This window comes from Miniopterus schreibersii (assembly GCF_964146895.1).
Source record: "Miniopterus schreibersii genome assembly, chromosome: 13".
In the NCBI taxonomy this organism is placed as follows: Eukaryota; Metazoa; Chordata; class Mammalia; order Chiroptera; family Miniopteridae; genus Miniopterus; species Miniopterus schreibersii.
In genome coordinates, this window is record NC_138113.1 from 34580304 (window position 1) to 34599114 (window position 18811).

At 33.4% G+C, this 18811-nt stretch overlaps 1 protein-coding gene across 7 annotated transcripts in view; it reads right to left on the reverse strand.

Annotated features, from left to right (window-relative positions):
- The window catches only part of VPS54 (VPS54 subunit of GARP complex), a 134914-nt gene that overhangs the window by 15025 nt on the left and 101078 nt on the right, over positions 1-18811 (reverse strand). For 5 of the 7 annotated variants that reach the window (XM_081157257.1, XM_081157256.1, XM_081157259.1 and 2 more), the window contains 10 exons: positions 17563-17659; positions 14701-15041; positions 11169-11298; positions 10371-10552; positions 9667-9779; positions 6055-6118; positions 4580-4685; positions 3600-3687; positions 2937-3058; positions 2746-2826 (listed from right to left, as the gene is read on the reverse strand). In XM_081157257.1, coding sequence (XP_081013383.1) covers positions 2746-2826; positions 2937-3058; positions 3600-3687; positions 4580-4685; positions 6055-6118; positions 9667-9779; positions 10371-10552; positions 11169-11298; positions 14701-15041; positions 17563-17659 — 1324 coding nt within the window. Of the gene's footprint in view, positions 1-2745; positions 2827-2936; positions 3059-3599; positions 3688-4221; positions 4323-4579; positions 4686-6054; positions 6119-9666; positions 9780-10370; positions 10553-11168; positions 11299-14700; positions 15042-17562; positions 17660-18811 lie in introns of those variants that run through there. The other 2 variants (XM_081157258.1, XR_014000218.1) reach the window with 2 other exon arrangements.

The following is an 18811-nucleotide window of genomic DNA, read 5'->3' on the forward strand; positions in this document are numbered from 1 at the left end:
TGACAAACATGTTACTTGAACTTAGGTCTACCTGACTCTAAAACTCTGACACTAAACCTCCTTCTTATGATTCCTACCAACATCTCTGTTCATGATGTTACTTCAGAGTAGCTCCACACCTCAACTTCATTTGTCCTAATCATACCTATCTTTAAAAGCAAACCTTATATGCATCCCTCATCCATAAAGCTTCCCCAGGTCTCCTTCCAGCTGGCAACATATTTCTTCTAAAGCATTAAAAGCTCCAATAGCACTAAATTGATTGTTCACATATGACACTTTATATATTCTACCTCCTTTATAGTTATTGATGTACTTTTTCTACTAGGTAAATATCTAATATCTAAAAGCATAAACAGCCCAGCCGGGCGTGGCTCAGCGGTTGAGCATCGACCTAGGATACAGGAGATCAGGGTTCGATTCCCTGTCAGGGCACATGCCTGGGTTGCGGGCTCGATCCCCAGTAGGGAGCGTGCAGGAGGCAGCCAATCAATGACTCTCTCATCATCGATGTTTCTCTCTCTCTCTCTCCCTCTCCTTTCTTCTCTCTGAAATCAATAAAGATTTTTTAAAAAAAAGAAATTATTGTTAATTTTGTAAGGTGTGATATGATAGAGTGGTTATATAAGAAAGTGCCCTTAGTTTTTAGAAATACATACTTAAGTATTTACAGATAAAATATCATAAAGCCTCAAATATTATAAAATATTTTAGCAAAAAAAAAGCAAAATGTTAATGACTATTAGATATAGGTGATGAATATATGGGAAGCTCATTAAATAATCCTCATTTTTCTTTGTCAAAATAAAATAAAATGATTTGTAATGAGAAAAAGTCTAGCCACAGTCCCAATTCTTATTCAAAATCTCTGGATGACCCTAGTTAGTTTGGCTAAGTGGTTAGAGTGTTGGCCCACGAACTGAAATGTCTTGGGTTCTGGCCAAGGGCAGGTACTGCGCCTGGGATGCAGGCTTGATCCCAGGCCCAGTTGGGACACATGTGGGAGGCAACCAATCAATGTCCCTCTCTCACATCGATGTTTCTCTCTCTCCCTCTCTCCCCCTTCCACTCTCTCTGAAAAGCAATGGAAAAATATCCTCAGGTGAGGATTAAAAAAAACAAAAAAACTCTGGATGACCAAAATGATAGAATAAAGTCAGGGTTTTAAGAGTATTGGCACTTTTTTGGTTTTGCTTCATTATATTCCACAGCTTATTACTAGTTCCACTATTTAACATTTACCTTATTCTACATTGTTAGGTGTTTACAGTCCTCTGTCATATTAGACATTAAACTTCTTGAGGGTAGTCTCGATGCATTATTTATTGACTTTTGGTACATGGAAGAATACATGTATCAAAAAGGAAACTGGTGGAATAGAACTACTTTTGAATTTAGCTGTACTTGGCAACCATGAAGAAAAGAAAATTTCTAAATAGTAATAATTTTTCTTCCTGCAAAACTAGAAATAGGCTTATCATAATATAGGTATATTTGCACATAACTATAAATTCCTTAAGCTTCTTAAAAAAGAAACATAAAATATCTATGCTATCTATGTACTTACACCAGAGGTTCTCAAAGTGTCTGGGGGCATCTAGGAGTCAGAGACTCAGAGACTCAGAGAATCTGTGAGGTAAAAACCATTTTCATAACAATACTAAGATGTTATTATGTTTTTCATTCTCTCTTGATTGAACACTGGAGATTTTTAGATGACTTGTGATGATGTCATCATTCTGAAGGCTAATGGAATGTATGTTTGTATATTCTTGTGTTTTAAGTTTTTCTTAGTTTTAATTTCTAACATGGTATATACTGACAGGTACAATTTGCATAAATAAAAGCTCTTTGGGGTCAATTATTTTTAAGAGCATAAAGGGGTACTGTGACCAGAACATTTGAGAACTATTAAACAAATGCAATCTTTTCTTCCAAGCACTCCTTTCTCACTCTCACTGGTAGAGATTTAGGCACGTGTCTCTGTACATGAGTGGGTAACGCTTTATCTTGCCCTTTTATGATTTTTATGTGCCTGTTGCTCCTGCCATCTTAGAATCTAAAGGATACAAGTAGGAGGAAAAGCATATTAAAGTGCCTTACTCTAAACATGCTCTTGGGCAAAAGTATAAACTAAGTAAACTTCAAACTTTCAAGTTATAAAATTTCTGCTTTCTCCCTAAGATATGTCTGAAAAACTTACGGAAACAAAACAGGGACAGATAGAGCAAAAATGACTGGGGCTGATTAAGTGACATTTTTCTGAAGATACCCTCCCAGTATAATTGAGAATTCTTTGGAAAACACTGCTTCTTTTAATAACCTACAGGGAATGGGAAGCAAACAAACAATGAAAGTGGTTATCTATGAGGGAAATAATAGAACACCTCAGACTCTGCTTTTGTTAAAATAACACATTTTATCACAAATAATTTATATACTTTTTTCTCTAGTTTGATTTTTATTCTCTAAGTTCTGTCTTTGGAAAGCTTTTAGACTAAAACCCGTTTTTGAAGAAGGTACATAATTTGTCAATGCAACTAATATATAATTACTTCTGTATAGGGTTTCTATCATCTTTGAAATCATCCCTCCCTCCCCTTAGGAAGTAAATATTAATTATTTGGGCAATCTGACAATTTTATTAATTTTTTTTCTAAACTCTGAAGGATTTGATTTGTTAGACAACTATGAAAAAGTCACAACACCTTTAAGCAAAGCCAAATAATTTATATAAATCATTACCTTAGATAACAGCTTGTCAAATAAGCTATCCATTATCGCTACAAGCTTAGCTGATATTTCAGCTATGTGGTCGTGGTAGTCCTGTGATGAAAAATAACATTATATTTTAAAGCCCCCGGGGTACATCTAAAAAATACTTAATTCAGGAATTAAATTTATGAAACTCCAGTAGAAAATATATGAAAAAGTACCTTAGTGATATGATCAAAATGCCTAAGCATGCTATATTGCTTAGGATGCAGTCGGGCTTCAAAATGAGCCCGAATCACAGGAATGTAGTGCACAATTAACTGCAAACATCGTGAAGAAAGAGCTGAAGATCCGGTGGGTGGTAGATATCATGGAGAAACAAAAAAGGATATTAGTTGACTTTAAGTACCTATCAAATTAAGTAAAAAAGTCAATAATTTTATACAGACCCCAGTTTATTTCATAAGTGAAGAATTCTGTGGCAGAAAGCAACATACTTCATTTTGTTTAAGAAAATCATTTGGTACTGAACAATGTAATGAACATGATGACTTCCCAAAGGGATTCAAGTTGTATTACTGGCATGAGGAAACACAACTGTTTCTCTTCTGACATTCAGATACTTTTCATAGCAAAGTACTCCTTACACAAAGCATCTTAACATTTTCCACAGTGGGGCAACTTCCAAATACCATACTTGTTAAAGTGGAAATTTCTCATAACATTTCCCCAGAAATTAATTTTTCAATTATGGTGATACATAAAAGAGCAAAGAAGCACTTGCTACTTTGATTAGAGCCACAAGGACATCTACTAAAAAGATAACGAGTATAGTAACATAATTTTAACACCTTAGCAAGTGAATTAAATTCAAGAATCCATACCCAAGTTTTTCGTAGTTATTGTTTTTAGTCCAACAACTTGCAGTGCACCAGCTCCGAGAACTAACTGACAACTTCTTGAATTGAAGTACTAACAAAGAAAGAAGAAAAAAAAATCCAACAATTTATTAAAAACTATTCTTCATATGCTAACGATGTGTTAACAGTTCTAAAAAATGCATTCCTCTTTCCTCTCATTCAATGACCAAATGAATTTTCTAGCAGGAGCAATTAGGATCTATTTATGTAATGACAAAAAAGGAGGGGAAGGATGTTCCTAAATGATAATATTTACTGTCAGAAAGTTGAGAAATTCTAAAAATCAATTGTTCAGAAATTAACCTTTAATTTGCATTCATAGAGCTACTTCAGTCATTTTCCTCAGTCATTCTTACTGGATAGTCCTATTTTCAAAAGGGTAACAAAATCTTTCTGGACTAAAATATGACAACTCAATTTTGAGAATGAATTAATTGATAGGTCAGACATTTGAAAAAAATGAAACCTTTTCTTTATGTTAGCAGTTAAAAACATCTGTTAATATGAAGTAGCAGAATAAAACTATCACCATATTTTTATTTTACATCAATGGTTCTGAAAGAATGATTTAAGAAAAATCTCTAACCTTAGTGAGATGAATTTTGTAAAGTTCAGTGAATTCCTTCCATGCACATTTGAAACCAGTCCAGGTTTTTTGACCTAAGTGGCCTCAGTCATGTTCAGCACCTAACGAACAAATCATCTCCTGTCTACAATGTCATTAACAACTCTATGTGTGAATGAGGAATCACTAAGTGCAGAGTGAGAAGGAAGCAGACGGCCTTCTTCCAGTTACATGTGATTCAACCATAATTAAATGTCACAAAATTTAATGTCTTAAAGATAATTTAACCTTGAAATGTCTTAGAGTCTGAAGATAAGTCACACCCTAAAGAATTACTTCTTCCAACTATGTTTTCAAAACAGAGTAAAATCATACCTACCTTCAGTAAATCTGACAGACGAGTAAGCATGTCAGTAGTAACAGATGGGATATTATCCACACACTGGCAATATTCAAGGATAATTCTTATCAACAACAATACAGTTCTATAAGAAAAGAAAGATGATCCATTATGCAGTCAAAGCAAGAAAAATCAAACAATTTGGTACATAAAAATCAACAGTGATCTTGGTAACTGCTAAATTACGTGTTTTACCTACAAGTGCAGCAGAATAGGAACCCACTAGAGGCTCAGGCAAGAGAGATTCCTAGGGTGCAAAATTAAGGAGGCACTCAATTTCAGGATCTTGTAATTGCAGGGTCAGTACCTGCATGACATTGAGAATACCGCCTTAAATTTTGTGCTGTGGGCACATGACTCTCTGTGTAGCATCCTTATTAAGTAAGTGTCTTCTATAAAGCAGGTATTCTATTCTTTGTCCAATTCAAAAACACTGACAAAAAGGATACCCAGTGTTATTGATTATGTAGTAAGTCCTCAATTATAATTGTTGAATTAATGACAGGAAAATAGTCCAAATTTTCTCAGTGAGATCAAAGAGCAACTGTGGCTTCTAAGATCAACATATACCCTACGATGTTTATTGATAAATCATGTAGATGGAAAAAAAAGGGGTGGAGGTTCCTTTGGAAAGTAATCTCACAGGGTGATCTGATCATAAGTTCCTAACTGGCCAGGTCATGGTGGGTAATCACGCCCCAGACATAAAGGGTTATCTTTGCCTTAAGCAAGCCCTATTCATTGTTTCTGTGCATCTACGTTAACACACCTTTGAAGTAAGCCTAACCACCCTAAAGAGAGCATAAAATCTTGTTAATTATCCTGTAATCCCATCCTCCTCCTTGCTTTCTCCCACCTACATATAATCTTCCTTTCCCTCTCTCCTTAATTTCAAATACATAAAAGAAGCTGCAAAACTGTTATTCTCTGGAGGATTTGAGATCTTGCTCCCTGGCATATGTCATCAGTTTGGCTCAAATAAACTCATATAAAAATTCTCTATAGGTTTGGACATTTCTTACATCAACAGTCACAAAAGGTTCTCCAAAGATGAGAAAGTCAGCTCATTAACAGGATATATCAGAAGTAGAAAAGAGAACTTTAAATTCTTTGGAATGTTTATTATTATTATTATTATTGATTTTAGAATAAGAGAGGAAGGGGGAAAGAAGGGAAGAGAGAGAGAGAAAGGGAGGGAGAGAGAGAGAACATCAATTTGTTGTTCCATTTATTTATGCATTTGTTGGTTGCTTCTTGTATGTGCCCTGCCTGGGGATCAAACCACCAACCTTGGTGCACTGGGAGGATGCTCTAACCAACCGTGCTACCCAGCCAGGGATCTTTGGAAGGTTTTAAATTGTTAACCCAAAATTTCCAATTCACATCAAGTGGGAATTAGAAGATCTATGTTTTAAATAATTTACTCAACTAATAAAGAAAAATGTGTCACTCACCCAACAACAGCATACTGTTGTCCCTCGACAATGAGAACTTCAGCTGGTTTCCTTTCTTCTGTAGCTAGGGAATAAAGCAAATAAACAAGAAAGACAAAGGTACAAAATGAAACAATGTTGCAGAAAAATTTAAACTAGGAAAAAAAACAATAAGATAGTTCCTATTTAGGGCCTGAATCTGTCCCATTTCTGAAAATAAATATCTACTTCTTAGGAAGCAATTTCGTACAGAGTAAAGAAAGTATATTGAGTTTGAAATCAGAGAGATTTGGATTTGAGTTCCAGTACTGCCAATTACTGGGCACATGACCTTGGGCCAATTAATTAACTTATTTGAGTCTCAATATCTACATCAATTAAACATGGATAACAATATCTTTCAGGGTTGTTGTTAACAACAGAGATAATGATTACAAACTATCTTCTAGGTCTGGCACATGGCAAATGATCAGTAAGTAGTAAAGCAAAAAATATATTAGTTTGGAAAGACAAAACTAACATTTCAACTGGTGGTCTTTTATTATAATTCTTAAAATGCAAGTTAATTCCTATATTCCATAGAAAGAGTATATACTTAATTTTCAAGATTTTAATCCAGAAGTTACTTTATTTTCGGCATATGGTATTTCTTATTATAAAACAAAATTCATCCTGTTGAGGTGAAAAAGAAAGGTGGACTGGGTTATTGTCCTGAATCAGCCAAATTAGATTACCATGAGTAAGTCATCATGCTTCCCTAAGCTTCAAGTCCCCTTTGAGCTCTAAGACATTTGCGAATAATAAAGGGGCTATGTACAAGTTCAATACAGAAAGTAACCCCACAGAGTGATCTGATCATAAAATCCAACCTGGGCAGGTCATGGTGGGTAGTCATGCCTCAGGCCTGTAACTTTCCTAGTAAAAGGTTGTCTTGACCTTAAGCAAAACCTGTCCATTGTTCTTGTACTTCTAGGTTAACATACCTTTGAAATGCCTTTTTTTGGAAACCACCCTCCAGACAGCACATAATCTTAACTATCCTATACTTTTCTTTCTCCCACCTTCATATAATCTTCTTTACATTCCTTCCTTAATTCCAAATGTATAAAAAAAAGTGCAAAACTGTCATTTACTAAAGCATTTGAGATCTTGCTTCTCACATGCCATCAGTTTGGCTCAAATAAGCTCTTATAAAAAATCTCTACAGATTTAGACATTCTTACGTTACACATTAAATGTCTACTTCCTCACTTCTTTAAAGTAAAGAAATTCAGTGTGATACACTTTCTAATCACAATTCACTCTATGTCAGAATAAATTTTTTGAGGACTGAGACTGTGTCTTAACCAATTCTCTACACTGCAGAGAAGAGGCATAGCACAGCAGTTAAGATAAAGGGCGCTAAAGTCAGTCTGTCTGAATCTGGATCTCAGCTCTGTCACTTCCTAGCTATGTAACCTTAGGCAAGCTGCTTAGCCTCTTTGTGCCTCAGTTCACATATTTGTTAATTGGGAATACTAACAGTGACTACATCATAGACCTGAAAATGAGATAACAATGTAAAGTGTTTAAAACAAAGCATCAATATTAACTGCTATCCATTAACTAACTTCATTTCCCCAATGCCTAGCCAAATAGCTAGTAACTCAATGAATGAATGGTGGATAAATAATAACCAAGGACCCTTAACTTGGTAAAAACTAGTAAAGTGTTAAAGGACTTCTAATAGCATATACTTTCTTCTCTCTGAGGAAAGAAAAAAAGACTGGAACCGAAGCACAGTATGTAGAGAAACTTCTACTGTTAGTATCCTTCAAACAGGAAATGAAAGTAAATAGTTTACTTTGCAGGAAAAAACACACAGTTAATTCACTCACATTATATCATTTTAATTAAAAAGTCATTATGTTTACATGACAGTAGATTGTAAGACTGAGCTGTTCAGGGACAGAAAACTTGTCTTAGTCATCCAGTACAGTACCTCACACAATGGAAAGTCAATCAAATACAACTTAAACGAGTAGCAGATGAGTGATAAATCTTATAATTTTAAACTTGAGATTTAGAATAATCAGTGTTTTATTTTTTTCAGTTTTTGCTACCTGAATGCTTTTGCTTTGCTAATATCATAAAATCAATTTAAAAACTGACCACCACCAAACACTGTTCTCTACTAACAATGGTGACTAGACAACAGAAATCTACTTAATTCCCCCCATTCCTCTCTCTGTCCTATATAAATTAATCTATTTTACTCGTGTCTTTAACCCTTCTCTCTTGTCACAGTGGTAGAACAGACAGTCTTTCTCCTGAACTCTAGATTCAATTCCAGTGTGCTTCACAATCACTATGTCATTCTTATCCTAAATTAACCTTCTTCCTCTTTCTGTTAAGTATAAAAAAATAATTCATCTTTTCCTACCTTAAAACTCTTCACTCAACTCCCTGTGGATTATAGTAACAATCTCTAATTTCTCATATCTCTAGCTGACACTTCATCATTCACTTTCCTTTCACAACCAAACTTACTGAAAAAGTACGCTACACTTGTCTACCCTTCCTTACCTTTCGAGTTACTTAGCACTGAACTACAATCTGACTCTATCACTCTACTGAATTAATAAGATTGCAAATGATCTACATGTCAAACTAGTGGTCACTATATATTTCACTCAATCTTTCTATTATAGATCAATTGTATTTTGTGCCAATGTAAAGTATATCATTTAAAAATAATTCTATGTAAAAATATTAAATTTTTATTAATAGCATAAAAAATGAAAATGTAACTACCTCCTCCATTAAATATATTCAAGGTCTTCATAGTTTCAAATCTTGTATTACAGGACAAGTTGTACATAAGTTCACATTACTGTCACATGACAACTCCACTTTAGCCATTGTATCTCTTTCATATGAAACACAACCAGTATTTGATACCAATGACAATTCTCTTCTTGAAACCTTAATTTTTTTTACTTCTGTGTTCTTCTGGCCCTTCCTTCTTAGTCTCCTTCATAGTTTTCTTTTTCCATGGTTCTTTACATTTTGATTTTCTTTACTGCATCATACTACATTACTTGCTAATATACTGTGTTTAATGTGAATGCTCATATATATTTTTTCATTAGACTTAACCCTTTTAAAGTACAATTATAACTGCTATCCCTGTTTTAGTGTCTGGCACATAGAAAATGACTTGTGCTGAATGAATGACATGTCTCTAAACAATATGGTACAGTGGATAAGAACACAGCTATGAAATTATAGAAAGCTGGTTTCAAATCCCAGCTCATCACATTTATACAAAATTCCTTAACCCTTCAAAGCTTCATGCTTCCTCACTGTTAAACAATATAACAATAGTATCTTCATAAGAGACTGTTGAGTTTTAAAACTGAAGTTTTAAAAAGAACCTGGTCCAGTGTCTTGCATATGATTAATCATCAATAAACATCTGAAATTATTATAAATTACCACAGATACTTTTCCAATCAACTACTTACTAACTAAGCAAGGAGTATTAGTTCTAGGCTTTTAAAGAGGCATTGTCAATGAAAGAAGTATTAAGTATTGTACAAAATGAACAATCAATATAAAATTCGAAGAGAGTATGTGAAAAAATACACATACCCCCTGTTTTTTTTTCAGGTAAAGCAATCTTTCCATCTGACAGAGAATCAACAAGATCCTGAAATTCTGCAGGAACATCAGCTTGCTTCCAGCGCTCATTGTCTAAGAGGAGGCTATTTAAAAGTAAAAAGAAAGATAAACTTTAATAATATTTTAATGCAACTGTCCTTGGTTGAAAAGAGCTGGGAAAATACTAAGACTTTTATTATGTATTTTAATAAGAATAAAAACTACAAATAAGTTAAATTCAAGTAGAACTCATGCAATATAAGACACTGAGTTTGTAAACAGTAATGGCCATTAGCTATATCATTAGTACATAAGACTTAAAACTGCTGAATACCTTAATAAGTTGAAATCATTCATAAATAGTATGAATACTTTCAGAAAATATTTCTCTTTTTATATCTCTTAGCCTAACCAAGAAGAGCAATGAAACATAATTAACTTCACTTTGAGTGCAAAAGGAAAGGCAATATATTAAGGATCTTCCTGATGAATACTTTAATGGAAATAAACATTCTAACTTCACTTTGAAAAGCCAAGAAATGTAATTTTCATTCCAAATCTGCCTTTGATTACAAAGAAGAAAATTTGTCAGAAGTTTTAGTTGGCCAATCAGTTAAGTTTCTTCTTTTAAATAGAATTGTGCTTTGTAAAGAAAAGGGGAAAAATTAAGGACAGGATGGACATGGTAATGATACCTGAGCTTGGTTTTTCTCTCTTCATGAAACCTGTTTACAAATTTATTAGCTTGGCTCTGAAGTGCTCCAAGTAATGACATGCTTTTTCTTCCACAGATCTGTTCAGTGTCTAAAATGAATGTTTCCATTAATCTAGAAAGTGTTATGAATTCCGTAGAATTTAGCTTCTCAAGAAAGCCATCCTAAATTTTAGAGATAACACAAAAATCATGACAGACTATAACACCAAATATGGATATGCTATAAAACCACTCAGTTTAACAAGTGTTAATATGAATTATATTATTTTTATGATATATAGTTATATTAATTCATAAACATTATTTTGAAATCATTTTTAATGATTCTAATACTTTAGTCCCAGACATTGAACATAAAAGCTTAAGATGTCTAAATTTTATTCCAACCCATTTAAAATACAGTAGCTCAAATAAATTCACATTATATAAAAATCTCACAATACTGAAGTTGAACTAATTTTATTAATAAATTGTTTGACTAGTTATATACACATATATAAAACAGCATTATTAATTTCAAATTAAGGTATATTGCAAAATAAGTTTTTACTAAATCACTTATTTGAAAAGAATACCTGAATAAGCTTTCCTATTTCTCTTATTTGGATTATTTTAACATCTCCCTAATAGACCACACAAGTATGGTTAACCTTATTAAGTGTTAAAAATATGATATGCATTATGGGGAACACAGGCACATAAGCAGAGATATGATTCCAGAATTTCAAAATAATTACACTGTATATAAATTATCTAAAGCTTTATCAAAACAACTAACCTTTGCTCTTGACATGAGAAATTTGACAGCTCGATCATGGCATATATCTGAGGCACTATACAGTAACTCCTGGGTATTATTTGCCAGTTTTCCTAGTTCTAAGTCAGTTAATTTCATGTCCTCATTCACCCTGAAAATGATTAAAAATAGATTAAGTCAGGGAAAGTTGTGAACAAATTTTCTACATAGGTGACATTAAAAAAAACAAACACACAAAATGCTATAAAATTCACATTCAAGGAAAGTCTTTGATGTATCAAATACTTTTTTTTTGTGGTGAAGTATCACTTAAACAAGGCAAGACAATACAAATATAGTTTATCCTAATCTTACATAAGAATAATTTTCTCTTTCTATTAATATTTTTAATAGGTAAGTTCAGACACTGGTTGGAAATTTTGTGAAAACGACAGCCAAAAAAATTCTACTTAGGTACAAAATGGTAGCTGTAGTAGATTATCCACAGGTGTCTAGGATGACACAGTGGAAGGAGGAAAAGAGGAAGGAATGTTATTTCATGACAAACAGACCCTTTTTTTACTTATAATTATGAATGATTGTTAACATTCAGTTTAACTGAACTAACATCTTCTGAGCATTGACTGTGTTTAAATGCCTGGCACTGGAGGGGATATAATAGGTCACTGCCCTCAGGCAACTTAAAATTGAACAGGAGTTATTTATAAGATGTAATGCATTTTTTCCAATTTTGAAAAGAAAATAGGAGACTTTCACTCTTTATACATTTCCCCCTGGGGCATATGTAAAGATCACTGATTCCATGTCAACAATTCAGTTTACCATGAACCAAGTTAGTGGCTTAGCATCATTTTCTCCCTTTCAGTTGAATTAAAATAATTTTCAAAGATATTATAAAGAGGCTCTGATGTATATTAATGTAAGGCAAACCACTACTCTAACTGGTTTAAGTATGGTATTAAAGGAAGTTATTTCCTGCTATCCTTAAAAATTATAATTTAAATTTGTTTACTAATGCTTTAAAATAATAGAGGTATTAATATTCTTAAAGTACTTCACAAACAGTAATTTGTTTGGTTCTCACATTCTGAGACAGGTATATAAATATCTACCTTATAGGTGAGGATACCGAATCTTTGAAAGTTTAAGTGACCTACCCAAAGTCACAAAGATGAAGAGGATGAGACTAGAATCCAGAATATGTCTAATTTTATTTCTAATCTGCTAAATTTCCTCTCCTCCAACATTTACTTCTACATAGATGGTTCAGTGCTATTTCAATACCAGCTCCTACAAACTGCTTAAATTTCAAAGTTCAAATTTACTATTAAAATAAAATTTTATTTTCTGAAAGATTTCTAAAATCTGTCCCCCATGTAACAACAGAATGATTAAGAATTTGGAACTCTTGGTGATATGCTATCAATTCACAAAGATATAAAAAGAAAACAGCAAATAAAAACAACTCAAGTCTTTAAAAAGTAGGATGACAATTCAAAAAGTTGGGAAGTTTTTTAAAAAAAATCATTTATATAATTATTTGTAATTTTGCTTTTTAAAAAGATTTTTAATTTAAAGTTTAATTGGATCTTTTTCATGCTAATAGGGGGAAAACTCGTAAGTATGTTTCTGGGTATATATACAAAAGAAGTGAAAGCAGGATCTCAAAGGGTTTTGCACACCCATGTTTGAGTAGTAGCACCATTCACAACAGTCAAAAGATGGGAGCAACCCAGGAGTCTATGGACAAATAAATGGATAAACAAAATGTTGTTTATGCATACAATGGAATATTATTCAGCCTTAAAAAGGAAAGAAATTCTGACAGATGCTACAACATGGTTGAACCTTGATGACATTATGCTAAGTGAAATAAGCCAGACACAAGAGGACAAATACTGCATGATTCAGCTTATATGAAATACCTGGAGTAGTCCAACTCATAAAGACAGAAAGTAGAAGGGTGGTTGCCAAGGGGTGGGTAGAGGAAGAAATGGGGAGTTGTTAGGTACAGAGTTCCACTTTTGCAAGATGAAAAAGTTCTAGAGACAGGTTGCACAACATGAATGTATTTACCACTACTGGATTGTACACTTAAGAAATGGTTAAAATAGTAAATTTTATGTGTGGGTTTTTTTAACCACAACTTAAAATAACTTTTTTGTTTTTTTAAAAACCCACAAAATTTTCTATTCCTTTCCATTATTTTTCATTTCCTATTGCCTACCTGGGAAATTATTTACTCTTTTGTGCCCATATCTGCACATCTCTCTCTTACTTCGGTGTTTCTCTCTCTCTCTCTCTCTCTCTCTCTCTGTCTCTCTCCCTCCCCCACCTGCCCCCTTCTCTCTCTATCCCTCCCATCTTCATCCCTTCCTCCCTCCCTTCTACTCTCTCTAAAAATCAATGGAAAAATTATCCTCAGGTGATGATTAACAAAAAATTAAAAATTAAAAAAAAAGAAATTAGCCTGAAGAAAAAAATACTTTTATTAATATGTAGTTCAGAATTTGGGGGAATTTTCTTTTTGGTGAGGAATAAAGGTGATGTAAGCTGACTTTATGCTGTAAATGCAACCTTTATAAGCTCCTGAGCCATAAGTTGACTTATGTGAAAATGAACACAAGTACTGAATTCTTATTATTCTTAACAATAATTAAATCCAAACTATATTCTTGGACCAGAAAGACTTTATTGGCTTTGTTTTATTTTCATTCTTTCTATACAGATTATTGGGACAACTGGTGAATTCTAAATGCAGTTTGTGGATTAGATGGGAATAATGTATCAATGTTTCCTTGATTTTAATTGGTATGTTGTAGTTATTTAAGGGAGTGTTATTGTATTTAAGAAATATACACTGAAGTATTTGGGGATAATGGGGATCAAGTCTGCAATCTATTGCCAAATGATTCAGAAAAAATTAGCATAAGAGACAAAGAAGGAAAGAGAGGAAGGGAAGAGAAAAAGGGTGGGAGAAATAGGGCAATATGGTAAACTGTCAACAACTGGGGAGTCAAGGTGAAGAATATATGACAGTGTTTTGCACTATTCTGGAAACTTTTCTGTAAATTTGAAATTATTTCAAAATAAAAAGTTTAAAAAAGTAATGTTTAAAAAGACAGTGTGATCCACTTGGAAATTCATGTCTTTGAAAAATCAAAAATTGTAAATCAAACAGATCTTCACTGTATACAAAATACAAAGGTGACACAGAAGAAAAATAACCAGTGTAATACTGACCTGAATTTCAGGACAAGTTCTGCCACTAGTGACTTTAAGTCATCTAAGCTCTATGAAATGAGGGCATTTAATTAAATGGTTCCTTTCTAGCCTTAAAATTCTGCATTTCTCAATTACTTCCAAAGCTCACCTCCTTACTACTTTCCATACAATTCCAAAAAGATAAGTTTCATAAAATTTATTTTTGTTAAATTAAATTCCAACACCTAAGTTTACATGGTTTTCCAATAAGCTGAATAATTAATCTTATTGAAACCATTAATAAGATGATTCAAAATCTTGTTAAGTTGGCAGCAGTTACCATACTCACATAATATCTGCACCTCCTGGAGTAGCAGAGGATGATGTCTGCTCTTTGCTGGATGAAGAATCAGTAGTACATTCTGGTTCAGACACAGAATCACTGCTGCAGGGCTCACTATTTGGAGATGCATTTCTTTGAGAGGTAGTGTCAACTGCTACAGGTGTTAATTCACTCTCACTGAATGTATCACTTATAAACATGCCTCCGTGGATTAAATAAGCCACCTCTGTGTCCAGTGAATTATCTCTTGCAGCATTCTTCTGTTGTGAAATCTCCTCCAATTCTCTAGTTCTTTGGTTTTTGTCAAGAACTGAGAGAACAACATTGTGAATAATTTTTAACGTTGCCTACAAGAAAACAGGATACATTTTTAAAGGATTTAAAATATCTTGCACCTAAAGTTCCAAAAGTGAATTCTGTGTATGTACTTTTGAACATCTTATAAATGAGTCAAGGTCATGCATGTATGAATTTCTACCAATCTTTTATTTTATTACGCTATAAAGGTGACTCATGAAAAAGAACAGCTCAAGAGAAATGGGTTCCCTAAAGCTTAGGAATAGACTTCTGTATTTTAATTGATTTTGTAAATGAAAATCTCCCCTAAATACATTGCAGATTTCTCTAACCTCTTAGATAGATTATACTAAACATAACCTGCCTGTCAGGGAATCATATTCATTGATGTGTTTGCTTAAAAGAAAAAATCCATATTCCTTACCATGCCTACCCTTATATCCATCTCTCTCTCATCTCATGCCTTTTTTCATTCATTCACCACTCTGCAGACATTCTGGTTCTCTTTCTACTTTTCTAAATTCTATTGTTCCCACCTCAGTGCCCTCTGTTGCCTCCTCTGGTTGGAATGTTCTTCACCTTGATCTTTGCATGAGTGATGTTTCTTCTCATCACTTAGGTTCTTGCACAAAGTTACTTCCTCAAAGAGGCCTTCTCTGACTCTTCTCCCAGTAACTTTATCCCATTACCCAGTTTTTAAAAAATAACAGTTATCATTATCTTTTTAACTTTTTAATTCTAGGTCTCTACTAGGATGTTAGCTCTGAGATACTGTGATCCTAATGTCTAGACTGGTGCTGGGCACATAAGAGGTACTTAATAAATATTGGAAGCTAGATGAATTGAGAGTAATTTTATGTAAATTAAGTCTTTATGAACTATTAGGAAATAAGGGGCTACTTGCCTACTTTAATATTCATGGTTGCATTCCCATAATTTGTAGCCCCCTTTCTCAAAACTCTTGATTTCTTTTTCAAGATCTACATGGTTCTAGGGAAGGAGACTCCAACTTCAGGTCTTCAAAGACGGGATAAGGGTCTAAGCTAGTGCAATCAGCACATGGAACCACCATGGCCTGTGCTTAAAGCTAAAGAAGATACATAGAAGAGAAACTGAGAGAAATGCAGAGAAACAAAGCCAAGGCTAGATAACATCATTAACTTTTCTATCAAACACCTAAAGGCTGACATACCTCTGGATATTTTTCAGTTATATAAGTCCCCTTAATTGTTGAAGACACTTTGCTTGTGTTTTTGTTATTTGAAACTAAAAGCACTCTAAACGATACAACAGCCCATACAGTATACAGCAGGGATTCTGTGCCTTCAAGGGCTACACTACCAAAGTGCCTATGCATACTGAATTTTTTTCTGTCTCTATTGATCAGTAACTTCTCTATTGTTACAAACGTGCTCCTTGCTACACTCCATCACTGATGATTTTAATCCCCACTACTGTCTTAATCTTTTATGTGCTTATTTCCCCATCTTTGCTTTGCCTTTCTTCTTTATCTTTCCGTCTTGCTTATTTCTTTCTTAACTTTTTCTTTAAGCAAAAAGACTATGATGGTGGACATGGTCTTTCCCTCCCCAGCTATACAAATCAGCCTAATCTATGGGGTATAGGCAACGAACAAGAATTTTAATAAAAATTAAAAATATAATTAACAGTAAAGAAGAACAAAGTTGGAGGTCTGATTTCAAAACTTACTAAAAGATACCGTTATCAAAGCAGTGTGGTACTGGCATGAATACAGACATAAAGACCAATGGGATAGAATAGAGAACCCAGAAATAAACCCTCACATATATGATCAAATGATTCTTGACAAGGGTACCAAGGCCATTCAATGGGGAAAAGACAATATTCAACAAAATGGTGCTTAGAAAACTGGATACCCACATGCCTAAAAATAAAGTAACACCCCTTTCTTATATCATATACAAAAATTAACTCAAAAATAGATAAAAGATCTAAAATATGACCTAAAACAATGAACTTTTAGAAGAAAACATAAGGGGAAAGCTTCACAACGTTGAATTTGTGATGATTTCTTGGATATAACACCAAAAGCATGAGCAACAAAAGAAAAAGTGAATTACCTCAAAGTTAAAAACTTCTGTGCACCAAAGGGCACAATCAACAGAGTGAAAAAGAAACCCATAGAATGGGAGAAAATATTTGCAAATCATATATCTGATAAAGGGTTAATTGCCAGAATACATAAAGAACTCCTATAATTCAAAAACCAAAAAAAACTAATTAAAAAATGATTAAAGACATCTACAGCCAGTGCACCCGGTGGACAGCTTCAGACCACATTGAACCACCACCCAACCACCTCCACAAGCAATACATGCAAAGGCTAAACTCAGCGGGCACCAGAGCCTCACCAAAGTTAAGTCCTGCTCTGTGGAGTGGGCACCTGAACAGCTGATTCTCCATGGTGATCAGAAAAATTACAAAAACAAATTGTGTTTTGTTCTAGTTTGATTCTATATATATTCTTAAATCTAGAAAGTTGACTTATTTTAGGAATATTCTGGATAATTGATAATCACATAAGCTTACCTTAACTCTCTGTAGGAAAACTGTAAACTTAGAGAAAATATCCTTTAGCAGATCAAACCACTGAGGAAAATTCAACATTCTCATCTGATCTGCAAGCCTAGAAAAAAAAATTCAAACAAAAATAATGATTGTCTTTGGACCAAATGACATATGAAATAAACCTACAAATTAAAGGAAACTATACTAAATACTATCTAATAACAGAATAATTATACAATTTCATCTAGATACCTAACTAATATCATAAACTTGAGTTGAAGTCAATTACCAAACAACTCCTCCTTTTTTAAATGTCTCTAAGACTAGTCTAATTATACTGACTTATGAATCTTACATAATAATTCCATGTGAGCGTTACTTATGACCGTTTGATGAAAAGTCAGAGAGAATAAACCAATTTTGGTTTAAGGTGGAGAAGATATATTTTTAAATAAAAATAGAAACATAGCATCTCCCTTAATAACCTACTTTTCTAATTACAAACTAAAAAGTACTTTTCCACATATGACATGGTGGATAAGAGCACGAGCTCTTCGGCTCACTGCCTTGTTTCAAGTTCCAGCCCTGCCATTTTCTAGTTGTATGACTCCAAACAAGTGATGTAACCCCTCCATGCTCTAATTTTCTCACCTTAACATGGGGAAAGTAACAGAACTTAGCTTATGCGGTTGCTATGAATATTAACTGAGTTAATAAGAAGTACATAGGACAATTCATGGTGCATAAAAAAGTGCTATTTATGTATTAGCAAGTATACATATATGTAATATACACTAGATGTGATATTTTCTACTATATATCATTAGTATAATATATAATAGTATAGCCAATATTTTTATAGCTAACATAAATCAATAACTTTAAGATAAAAAATTAATGCAAAATAGTTCCATAAAAATATTTTATAGTACGACAATGACATTACTCTAAATATTTAATGAATGCTGCTGCAGCTAAGAATTTATTTCCTGAAGATACTCCAATATGTGAGATACAGGAAGTTCTCTATTTGAGAAAATTCCCTAGGGGAGAAAAAAAATTAAAAATAACTGACCCTCCATTTCTATAGGGCTTTTAACAAGTCCCAATAACTTAGATTTTCAAACTACTGTACTAGCAATTCCTGCATTATTAGGGTTGCTTCAACTAACTCTGAAACTGAGTAATAGTGTGGAAATTAAAACTCTGCATCCTCACTGAGTCTGACCTAGAGAAGTTTCACAGTTGTACATATTGCTATTCATATTTT